The sequence below is a fragment of the Dicentrarchus labrax genome, unplaced genomic scaffold (genome assembly GCF_905237075.1).
Source record: "Dicentrarchus labrax unplaced genomic scaffold, dlabrax2021, whole genome shotgun sequence".
Classification (NCBI taxonomy): domain Eukaryota; kingdom Metazoa; phylum Chordata; class Actinopteri; family Moronidae; genus Dicentrarchus; species Dicentrarchus labrax.
This window is the reverse complement of record NW_026136702.1, coordinates 26,468,185-26,480,244: the sequence shown is the minus strand read 5'-3', so window position 1 is coordinate 26,480,244 and position 12,060 is coordinate 26,468,185. Positions and strand designations below refer to the sequence as shown.

The window sequence follows — 12,060 nt, the reverse complement described above, 5'->3', positions numbered from 1 at the left end:
TGGATTTTTGGGGAGTCATTCATTTAGTGGACCATTACTCTACAACACCTCTCAACACTTCACACTGCAAAGACTTCCACTCGACAAAACATTTGTATTACAGATATACAGACAATACATTTTCACCACACAATTAGCTTATATGCAGATGACATATTGTTATACCTAACAAACCCCTCAATAGCTCTTCCAGAAGTATTTATGCATTCAGTTGAACCACAACTGAAATATGAACAATCCATACTGGTGACCTTAACAAATGCCTAAAACAATAAAAAAAAATCTGAGTTGGAAAGATAAAAATAACATATCAACATCCCAGTGGTATATTTAATCAGAGAGACAAATAGCATTAAAAAACAACCAAGAACATTAATTTCAGAGATGTTTTTTACCATTCATCAATACCACTTGCCTACCTACTTTTGTAACACAAACTAATAAACATGTATAAACACAGACATATTCCCACCCAGGTAACCAGTACCAATGAAATCAGTGCACCCACTCCTACATACTTCAACTGTGGAACTCAAGCCCTGCCAGGACCCCTGTAAACAGCTCTCATGCTTTTATCCTGGGGATGGCCCTCTCAGACACTCATGCGCACACTGGCTGACTTGCTTACACAAGCATTTTAACTTTAAACTATTTATTAAGTAATTTATTTATTTTTCTTTGTCCCCTTACCTGTACCTATTTAATATTAATTAATTAATTTATTTTTCTTTGTCCCCTTACCTGTACCTATTTATTATTAATTCCCGTCTTTCGTTTAAGTAATACATATATTGAATAGACTCACTTTCACTTGGGTGGGGACCCTGAAGGTAAAAGTTTCATTCCACTCTGGGTTTCTACTGTTGGACACAGTTTTTGTGCGGCAGATCCTTGCCGTCGCCGTGTGGAGAGTGAGAACAACATAGCAGTCAAATTCAGACCCTGTAATACAGAGATAGGACATGGATCACCTGCTCAGAATATATTATTTATTACAGACTTTCAGTATTTTATTAGCAGCAGATTGCAACCATTTGAATACACCTTGCTTTGGCCTCCCTTTCTAAGAGTGTAGGAGAAACTATGGTGACTGCAAACTTGTGTTGCTTACAGCATTGCAATATATCACATTATATTGACTCATAACCCCAGTATCACCCTACTATGTAGTGTCATTCACTTCTAAAAAGTTTTATAATATCAGGTGAACATTATTAAAACGTATAAATATAATTAATGCAAAGCACAAATGCTTTCTCAAAGATCATACAAAGGAAGAGTTATACATACAGTAATTCTCAGAGAAAGACATCGTTGCCCTCAGTATGGTGACATTCAAGGTCCAGTAGGAGACTGCTTCCATCTGTTAAATGAGCCAAAACAAGAAATTGGTAAATAGACCTATACTTATATAGTGCCTTTCTAGTCTCCCGACAACTCAAAGCACTTTTACACCTTTTACTTTTTCGCCCTCACATTCACTCAGTGATGGCAAAGCCCATCAAAGAGAAACTAACGCATTCATACACATTCACATACACATTCATTCAGTATCATCTTGTGTGAATCAGGTTCAGAATCTTGCTCGAGGATACTTTGACATGTGGCGAAGTATCCTTGATACTTTGCTGTGTGAATCAGGTTCAATATCCTGCTCAAGGATACTTCGACATGTGGCGGGAGGAGCCAGGGATCGAACCAACACACCTTCCGATTAATGGGCGACCCGCTCTGCCTCTGAGCCACAGCCTACTGCCTTGTTACATCATAATTTTTGATACTAATCCAGCTGCAGGTCCTTCAAGAGTTATTTTTTAATTTTCTAAAAACATCACTGTCCACACTGACGTGAATAGGAAAACAGTTTGATAATAGATTCATGAAAATACTCCACTACAACTGCATTCAAAATGTTACTTCAATAAAAGTGTGGAAGTACAATAAGTTAAGTGTACTAGAAAAGTACTCATTATACAGTAGGATGCTTCAGTGTTTCTTTAGACATTATAAGTTTTATGTTAATCTACCATGTAACTAGTAATTGCAGCTGTCAAATAAATGTGTATTTATATTTTTCTCAGAAATATTCAACCCCCCTCACCTCAAAAGACATTATAGTGATGTGGATGAAAGATGATGACAATAAATGAGAAAAAACCTCATTGAACAACTTTTTTGTGGAGCATCCTTTAGTTTTTATTTTATTTTCTAACAAACGTTTTCAGTAAGTGATGACAAGCTTCTTACAACTCTCGTTTGGAATCTTTACCCATTCTTCACATGCAAAAGCCTTTAGCTCAATGATGTTTGATGGCTTCCATGCTGCAACTGCCTTCTTTAAATCCCACCAAAAATTTTCAATCGGATTTAAATCTGGTGACTGAGAAGGCCACTTCAGGACGTTCCAGGAACTTTTTCTCAACTTGCTGGAAAGTCGAATGATCACCAAGGTTTAATTTGTCAACAGAATGCATTAGTGATGCTGGTAGTCATCTCTTTTTCCTCCACCACGGGTCCCGCAGAGTAGCTTTTCCATTGAATTCCGCACATTGGGGTGGAATGATGAGGCACTTCAGAGTGCTCAGTGATCAGGTTAGAGATGAGTTGGCTGCTAAAGATGAGACCACTAGCCTAGACTCACTCATTTCCCTAGCCATAAGACTGGATAATCGCTTCCGTGAGAGGCGCAGGGAGAGGGCAACCAGACCCTTATCTCAGTCATCGCCTAGATTCTCCCTGTTGGCTTCTCCCAAATCCTGAAAAGGTCCAGGCAGTTGCAGAGTGGCCTAGACCAACTAACCTGAAACAACTACAACGGTTTCTTGGTTTTGCTAACTTTTATTGCCGTTCATCAGAGACTCCAGTCGGGTAGCTGTACCACTCACCCAGCTCACCTCACCTTCCTCCCCTTTCTCTTGGACCCCTGAAACTGAGGCTGCATTCACGGAGCTAAAGCACAGATTTACCTCATCCCCTATTCTGGTTCAGCCTAACCCTAATCGTCAGTTAATTTTGGAGGTGCATGCTTCCGACACTGGAGTTGGGGCGGTGTCCCAACGCTCTATTCCAGACCAAAAGCTGCATCCCTGTGCCTTCTTCTCTCGTCGTCTGACTCCAGCAGAGGGAAACTATGATGTTGGTAACAGGGAATTGTTGCCAGTTAAACTGGCCTTGGAGGAGTGGAGACACTGGCTAGAGGGAGCAGAACACCCTTTCATCGTTTTGACCGACCATAAGAAATTGGCCTAGATACAAATTGCTAAGGGGCTGAACTCTCGCCAGGCCCACTGGGCCCTGGTTTTTGGTCGGTTCAACTTTACTCTAACCTATCGTCCTGGTTCTAAAAATTCTAAACCTGATGCTCTCTCCCGACAGTTTCCCACAGGAGAGGTTCCCTCTAGGCCAGACACCATTCTTCCATCCTCCTCTGTGATTGCTGCAGTGACTTGGAAGGTGGAGTCCTGGAGGCCTAGCGTATACAACTTGACCCAGGTAACAGTCCACCTAATAGATGTTTTGTTCTGTTCTCAGGTGCTTCAGTGGGGGCACACTTTCAGGTTTGCCTGGCATCCTGGCATAGTCCGTACTCTGTCCCTCCTTAAGCAACATTTCTGGTGACCTACCAAGGAAACAGACACCAGAGCATACATCTCTGCCTGCACTGTGTGTGCCCGCGGAAAAGCCTCCCATCAGGCACCAGCTGGTCTGCTCCGTCCATTGCCCATACCAGGACATCCCTGGACCAATATAGTTCTGGACTTTGTCACAGGCTTGCCTCTCTCACAAGGTAACACAATAATCTTAACTATTGTGGATTGATTCTCCAAATCAGGACCTGGAGGCTACCCTCAATTGCATCACTGCTAACAACCCATCTTCATGGAGCACACAATTCACCTGGGTGGAATATTCCCATAACTCCCTCATCAGCGCAGCCACTGGTATGTCCCCTTTCAGTGTTCATTGGGCTATCAGCCCCCTCTGCTCTCTGTTCAGATAGATAGATAGATAGATAGATAGATAGATAGATAGATAGATACTTTATTGTCCTTAACAGAAAATGTATCACTGCAGTCTGTACATAGCTTTCAGACATACATAGATACATATGGATACCACAACATAACAACAAGAATAAACCCTTAATGCAGCACATTTAGCACATTCACCCCTCCCTGTCCTGTGCGTAAAACCCACCCACGGCGGTTACCGGGATGCCTTGTTTAGAGATGCTATGGAAGAAGGTACAAAACTCCTGCCATAGCGAGCACGTTTACAGGCCAGACTCCTGTATCTGCCGTTCAGGAGGAGGAGATTGCAGTTCCTTCTGTCAAGGCTCATATTTGTCGCTGTCAGAAGATCTGTAGAGATACCCGCTCAGCCCTGCTTCGCTCCGCAGACCGCAACCATCAAATCGCTAATCGTCACAGGACTCCTGCACCTGCCTACAAACCAGGTCAGAAGGTTTGGCTTTTCTCTCTAGACATCTCCTTAAAAACAGACTCTAGAAAACTCTCCTCGTTACATTGGCCCCTTTCAGATTGAAAGAATTATTAACCCCTCAGCTGTCAAACTCAAGCTTCCCCAGTCAATGAGAATACATCCCATGATTCATGTATCACAACTAAAACCTGTATCAGTCAGTTCTCTGCCTCTCTCTGTGGACTCCTCCCACTCTCCCTGTTTACCTGCTCACATGTCCGACTGCTCAGACCTGCCAGCCATCAACTCATCAGTCCTGCAGTATATAAACCCCGGTTCTTCATCCACTCTCTGCCAGATTGTTGTCTCTACAACACAAGTTTTTTCCCCATTCGTGCTGTGAAACTTAACCTTGTTTTTTCCTGTGCCTCAGGATCATCACCTTCACTTCAGCTACCTGCCTGCTCCTTCTTATCAGCCACGCTGCCTCCATCTTCAGTTCCACTCTGCCTTGATCTCAGCCATAATCCTCTCACCACTGCCAGCAGGAGCTTTACATCACCATTTCTTCAGCTGGTTCTCAATAAAGCCTGTCTTTGGAAATCATATCCAACCGAGTTTGTGTTCTGCTTGTGGGTTCCTCTGTTTATCATAACAGAAGTAGAATCTTGTTCTTTGAAAACACTTGAATTGATAAATCCTTAAAATCTTTGGGGGGTTGAACTATATCTGCAGTAACAAATGAATTTCCCCATTGTGGGATCAATAAAAGTCTATCTTATATTAAATAGATGTAAGATGTAAAGTCAGAATTAAGTGACACTGGAAGTCTCACCCCTTGGGACCCCTCTGAGCTCATGTTCGTCATCCTCCCTAAAAGAAAATAAATGTTAACTTTTTTAAAGGACCAGTGTGTAAGATTTAGTGGCATCTAGCAGTGAAGAAAAGAAACTAAAATGAAACAAACAAATGAAAAAAATCCAAAAGCCCCTGTCTAGAGTGAGTGTTTGGTTTCAAACACTAGATAGTGGCTTTTGGTTTAACATGGCAGAAGAAAAAACGGCTCATTCTAAGGTCATGAAAACACAACAATTCCTATATTCAGGTGATTGTACACTAATGAAGACTTACCTAAGAATATTATATTCCATTTCATTTTCTTCCAATCGATTGCCCTGCATCCGTATTGCTGCCTGTTGCTCTGAAAGCCCCACCACCACCCCAGCATCCACCTGTAGGCTCCGGCTTGGGGTTTAAGGTATTTGCTCATTAATCCCCAATATCTCTATGTAAACATATCTGTGGGGAATGATGAGGTCGGAGCCTGGACACCAAAATCTAAATATGCTATACTGCTTGTAACAAACATTTCAAACGTGAGTTGTCTGACTGAACTGTTTTTATTAATAAATGACTAGATTACTGTATAGTATTAGTGCAGTATAATTACATTAGTGATTAAAGATTACCTGCTTTCAGCATACTTCAAGTCAAGCTGAAATGAATCCAGTCTGACATTAATCCTTGCTCTTCACAGCTGTGTATTATCCAGCATTCGGTCCAGTCCAGTTTTTCTGCTTGTGTCCTTCTTTGTAAAGGCCTATGTATCCCAGTGTGTCAGCATGTCCAGACAGGTAGTGGAAAAAAGGCAGGTAGACACTCCCCCAAACAAACCTGCTCTGACAGATACGTTCTAACTGAAACTACTTAGGCTGTATTTCTCCCAGAGAACAGAGATTCTAGAGAAGATATAAAGTAATTTTTACCAACATACCTTTGACAGGACTAATAATACTAACCAATATAGTTAGTAATGGTCCTGTTCCATTTAGGCAATTTTGGCTATGCCACAGGATTAGGGTTAGGGCACACTACCAGAGCTCTGGAAGTGGAACACAGCTGTTATGATAATACTTAAACTACTTATTCTAAAAGGAACACAAATCTTCACTAACATGTAACTCCTTTATCAGTTATTTATTAAGCTGGGTAATTCTAGACCCAAAGGCAGGACTCGGACAAAAGGCTTCTCAACTTCCATATTGAAGGGTAGGATCAGGGTTTGGAGCTGTGCAGGCAGGTTGAGCTGGACCAACAACCAGGGAACGGAGTGAAGTGGTGCTGGGTGAGTCAGGCAACCAGAGATCACAGGTGAGCTGTGGACCTGAGACACAGGTAAAACTGAGGCCAGGCTGGATCCCAGAAATCACAAAAAGATAATAAGTCTTAAGTTAGCCTCTGTAGAATGTAGGCAAACTGAACGGTCTGGCAAAGAAGAGGAGCAGGTGTTTTATACTGCAGGAGCTCAAATAGAGGAGGAGTCACAGGTGTGCAGGTGATTATGCAACAGGAGTCACATGGAGAGATACACACAAAGAAACCGAGAGATGACAGAAAAAGGACCGACAAGAAACACAAGGGAGGGGACAACAATTGGAAAGAGTAGGAAGGAGGGAGAGGCTGGTACAAGGCAGCAAAACAACATATTTACTTTCTCCCAAACAGGCTCATGAAGGACGTGTGGAGACTGAGAAAAAACACAAGGATTATGTCATCAAAAATCATTATTATTGTTAACCAGGGGTCTCGAACTCAAAATGTCTTGGGGCCACTGCTTGTATTGTCATCTGATAGGAGGGCCACTTCAATGTTCAGGTTCTACAAGAAAGCTCAATATTCTGAAAATTATTGAATTGATATACTACTAATACTACTAATACTACTATTACTACTACTACTACTACTACTACTACTACTCATTACTAACATCTACATCTAAAGCCCTGAAACCTGCTGAAGCCAAACAAGACACATTTAAAAAATAAATGTGTTTTATGAAGGTGTAGTTTAAATTCATATGAAACAACTACAAAAATAATTTAAAAAATCTTGCAGATCGGACTATATTATATTTTTGACATCAGGTCGCAGGCTGGTTGGAAGGGGATGGGAGGCCAGAAAGTGCTTGGCGCCACCAGTTTGAAATCCCATATATGGCCAATATAAGGATTAAAATTTGTGTTTTATTCTAGCATTTACTCATTCATTTAGGAACTATATTTCTTTGTGCACCAACACTTCAAGTAGGAGTGTTTCGGTTACAGGTGACTTTCAAAACTCTTCCATTTAAAAAGCTGTGATGTTATATTCAATTCAATTGTATTTGTATAGTGCCAATTCATAACAAAAGTTATCTCAGGACACTATATCTCTTCTCTTTCTTTCATAAGGAAGGGAGAAAGGAAAGAACAAAATCACTCTTTCACATCATGAGCTGCTTCCACCAGGAAATGTTTTTTCCCTTCCTCGCTTTTTCCTTTCTTTCTTTTCCTTGTTGTTCTTTTGGTCCCTGTTATTCTCCCCATATTTACTTATCTCTGTATTTTTTTTGCTCTCTCCTTTGTCAATTAGTAATTATTTCTCCTTTTCTTCTTTTCCTCTTCTCTTTTCTATTTCTCGACTAATACACCACTTCGGCAACTCCCCCTTTTTGCTGCTCAACACTTACATACACTCACACCAACACACACACACACACACACACACACACACACACACACACACACACACACACACACACACACACACACACACACACAAACTCTTCATAGCAACAAGGCTCATAGCTTCTGATGTTGTTAGCTAAATGGGCTTGATGTGGCCAAGGACACTAGATGGCGGTAGTAAGGATTAACCTAACCCATTTCAACAAATTGTTTAAGCTTCGCCATTGGCTCACAATCTGCAGCAACCGACATCTGTTCTATTTTTTTGTTTTTTGTGAATTTGGCATAAGAACACACTCTGGGCCAATGAAAAGTAGCAGGCACAGGTCTGGAGAGGTGATCGCACTGACCAGAACAGTGAGGCATTTGTGAGCAATTTGTGGACATAAGATTTGGAGAAACAGAAAACAATGGAGATAGATGAAGCCCTTGCGTGGCTGTTTGTTGGAAGAAACGATTCTAATAACCTGTGTTCTACACAGGTTCAAAAGACAAAATTCTTGCTTTATCAGTATATTTGTTTAGAATTTGGATTTTATTTTATTTGTAAAGGTATCCCAACTTCCCCCCTAAAATTCTATATTGTTAAACACTGATTTCAGCTGTAATAAGTTGTTTTTATTGTCTTCACTGTTTTTGAATTATTTAATTTTTCCTGAACAAACTGTGAAAAAGAGAAAACAATAAACTGATGAAAAATCTGTCGATGTGGCAGTAACTGAGTGTTTACTCTCTCACTTCCTGATTATTTGACAGCAGCACCATCTTGTGCTTAGGTAATGCTACTACCACAGGGAGTCCACAAGAGCTAGGGAACATAATAACTGTAGCTGTAAAATGTAGTATAAATGTGCCTTCAAATAAACTTCAAGGCAAGGCAGACGGGGGCCAGGGTCTGCTCGAGGTTTCTGTCTCTTAAAGGGAAGTTTTTCCTTGCCGCTGTGGCCAAATGCTTGAACTGTTGGGTCTCTGTAAATATTTTTTTTTAATAATGAATTTTATAAGGAGTACAGTCTAGACCTACTTTTTTGAAAAATGTCTTGAAATAATGTTTGTTATGAATTGGCACTATACAAATAAAACTGGATTGAATTGAAGAGGAATTACACAGTGCAGTGTACTGTAAACTTTTTCCCTTTAGAGCCAAAACTGAAACATGGTGGGCTGCAAGACAAAAGCAAACACCCATTGTACTGGATAGTTAAGATGCTAAATGGATGCCAAGATCCCAAGTTCATTTAATAGACTGACTTCTTTTGCAAAGTGTCACTCTTCCCTAGGCTTGCATTATGAATAATAATAAGAAAACCTACATATTTAAACAGTTGTTTTTTATTTTACCTCAAAATAAATAAAACTGATTTATTTGAAACTATTAGCAGCATTTCAGGAGCAGAACCACACCTCAATTATGGCTCTTCCAGCATTCAAAATACCCTCCTACCCCTTAGTACTACTATACTTAAAGGTGGTGTCAGTCATTCTAGAGAAAGACCGAGTGAAATTCAGACACTTTTGCAACCCAAGGCATATATTTGATGACCTGGGAGCATGAACAGCACCTGTGTGGCTCACTCTTTACTGTGACTATAAATGTAAGGCATCAATAAACTCCAGAATGACTGACACAAGTGGCATCTAGCATTGTAATTGCAGATTGCTACCCCCTCACCTCACCTCTGGGAGACCTGCAAAGAAGAGGTTGCAGAACATTTGGTGGAAAGATTGACCCAATATCCACTACAAAGGATATAATAATAAACTTTTAAAGAATAAAACAACTTGTACATACCGTTATATGTTTCTTGCATCATAATTAATTTATTTATGTAAAAAAAAAATCAAAAGATTAAAACCTTTTTTCTTCTGGGTCCAGGATAAGATGAAACTAAAGGTGAATGGGGTGTAGGAGATTTGCGACGATTCTCACTGAAAATGACATCTGACAGCAGCAGAGAGGAGAACAGATTTAAAGTTTGTCAGCAATGATATGATTGACTGATTGAGATTGTCGCAAAAATGGAACGAATAAATGACCAAAGTCAGTTGATTAAAAAGAAAAGGGAGAAGAGAGAAAGAAATGAGTAGCATATAGACTTCATTACAGAGTCAGACCGTACTGACTATCTGACATGACATGTTATTGCAGAGAGTAAAATGTCTCCAAATCCACACATGGAGCGAAGCTTGCGAGCTAGTTCAGGCAGTCAACTCGAGTTGTGCGGTCTATTTAAACTGCACAATTTCAATGCTCTCCCTCTGCTTTGTCAATGCCGCTGTTGCCCTGCATCCGTATTGCTGCCTGCTGCTCTGTTAGCTATTGCTGCCTGCTGGGCTGTAAGCCCCACCACCACCTCAGCATCCACCTGTAGGCTCCGGCTAGGGGTTTAAGGTATTTGAAGAGAGAAGAGAAGAGAAGAGAGTCCTATCATAACTTTAGTCCCTCCCAAATTGATAATCTCGTTAATAGTGCTGCAGGCTCACTGCGAACAACATTAGATACTATTGCCCTTGTATACAAGACAATATTGGGTACCTGGTTAGCTCAGTCGGTAGAGCTGGCGACCCATGTCCAGAGTCGCTGCAGCAGCTCGGGTTCAAATCTGACCTGCGGCCCTTTGCTGAATACATCCCCTCTCTCTGCCCCCCTTTCCTGTCTATCTCTGGCAATGTAAAAAAAAAAAAGGAAAATATTAAAACATAAGAGACTAGCACCGTGGTACAACCACCAAACCCGCCAATTAAAGCAAAAAGAAATCTGAAAGGAAATGAGGCTCTTCAAAATTATTAGAATATTGCTCAATTTGGCAAGATAGTCTTAAAACCTATAGAAAGGCCCTCCATAATGTCAGAGGAGCCTATTATTCAGCACTAACAGGAGAAAATAAGAACAACCCCAGGTTCCTCTTCAGCACTGCTGCCAGGCTGACAGAGAGTCACAGCTCTATTGAGCCACTTATCCCCATAACCCTCAGTAGCAACGACTTTATGAGCTTCTTTTATGATAAAATGACAAAATTAATAACCAAATGCCCTCAACAGGTATCGCTGTCTCTCCAAGTTCAACATGGTTCTGTACTTGGACCAATGTTATTCACTTTATATATGCTTCCCTTCGGCAATATTACCAGGAATCACTCCATTAACTTTCACTGTTATGCAGATGATACCCAGTTATACCTGTTGATCAAACCCGATGAAAATCTAAGTTACAAACATGTCTTAAGGACATAAAAACCTGGATGAGCTGCAATTTTCTGATGCCAAACTTGGCCCCAAACACCTCCGAGACTCACTGTCTAAAGATGGTATTACCTTGGCCTCTAGCACCTCTGTCAGGAATCTTGGAGTTATCTTTGATCAGGACATGTCCTTTAATTCCCACATAAAGCAGACCTCCAGGACTGCCTTTTTTCATTCACGCAATACAGAAACAGATGGATGCAGGAAAACTAATCCATGCATTTGTTACTTCTAGGCTGGATTACTGCAATTCTTATCATCAGGTTTCCCCAATAAGTCCATTAAGATGCTCCAATTAATTCAGAACGCTGCAGCACGAGTACTGACAGGAACTACGAAAAGAGATCATATCTCTCCTGTATTAGCTTCTCTGCATTGGCTCCCTGTAAAATTCAGAATATAATTTAAAATCCTCCTCCTCACCTACAAATCTCTTCATGATCAGGACCCCTCACATCTTAAAGAGCTCATAGTACCCTATTACCCCTCTAGAACACTACGTTCTCTGAATGCTGGGCTACTTGTGGTTCCTATAGTCTCTAAAAGTAGAACAGGAGCCAGAGCCTTCAGTTACCAAGCTCCTCTCCTGTGGAACCAGTTTCCAGTTTTGGTTTGGGAGGCAGACACCCTCACCACATTCAAGAGTAGGCTTAAGACGTTCCTCTTTGATAAAGCTTATAGTTAGGGCTGGCTCAGGTGAGTCCTGAACCATCCCCTAGTTATGCTTCTATAGGCCTAGATTATCGGGGGATTTCCCATGATGCACCGAGCTCCTCTCTTCCTCTCACTCTCTTTCTGCACACATTCATGTCCCATTAATGCATGTTACTAACTTCACTTGTGTTCTTCTGCTTTCTCATCTCGCAGGTTCTCCTGGATCCTGGTGGAG

General features: G+C 41.0%; 1 protein-coding gene across 8 annotated transcripts in view; it reads right to left on the bottom strand.

The window, feature by feature from the left end:
• pla2g4f.1 (phospholipase A2, group IVF, tandem duplicate 1) overlaps window positions 1-12,060 on the bottom strand; it is a 78,226-nt gene that overhangs the window by 15,943 nt on the left and 50,223 nt on the right. The window contains exons 1-5 of one of the 8 annotated variants that reach the window (XM_051422941.1): window positions 5,892-6,717; window positions 5,554-5,667; window positions 5,258-5,295; window positions 1,291-1,363; window positions 806-942 (exon numbers count right to left, since the gene is read on the bottom strand). The exons of 4 other annotated variants lie outside the window; for them this stretch is intronic. In XM_051422941.1, coding sequence (XP_051278901.1) covers window positions 806-942; window positions 1,291-1,363; window positions 5,258-5,295; window positions 5,554-5,667; window positions 5,892-5,904 — 375 coding nt within the window. In that variant the 5' untranslated portion in view covers window positions 5,905-6,717. 3 more of the 8 variants (XM_051422942.1, XM_051422940.1, XM_051422948.1) reach the window with 3 other exon arrangements.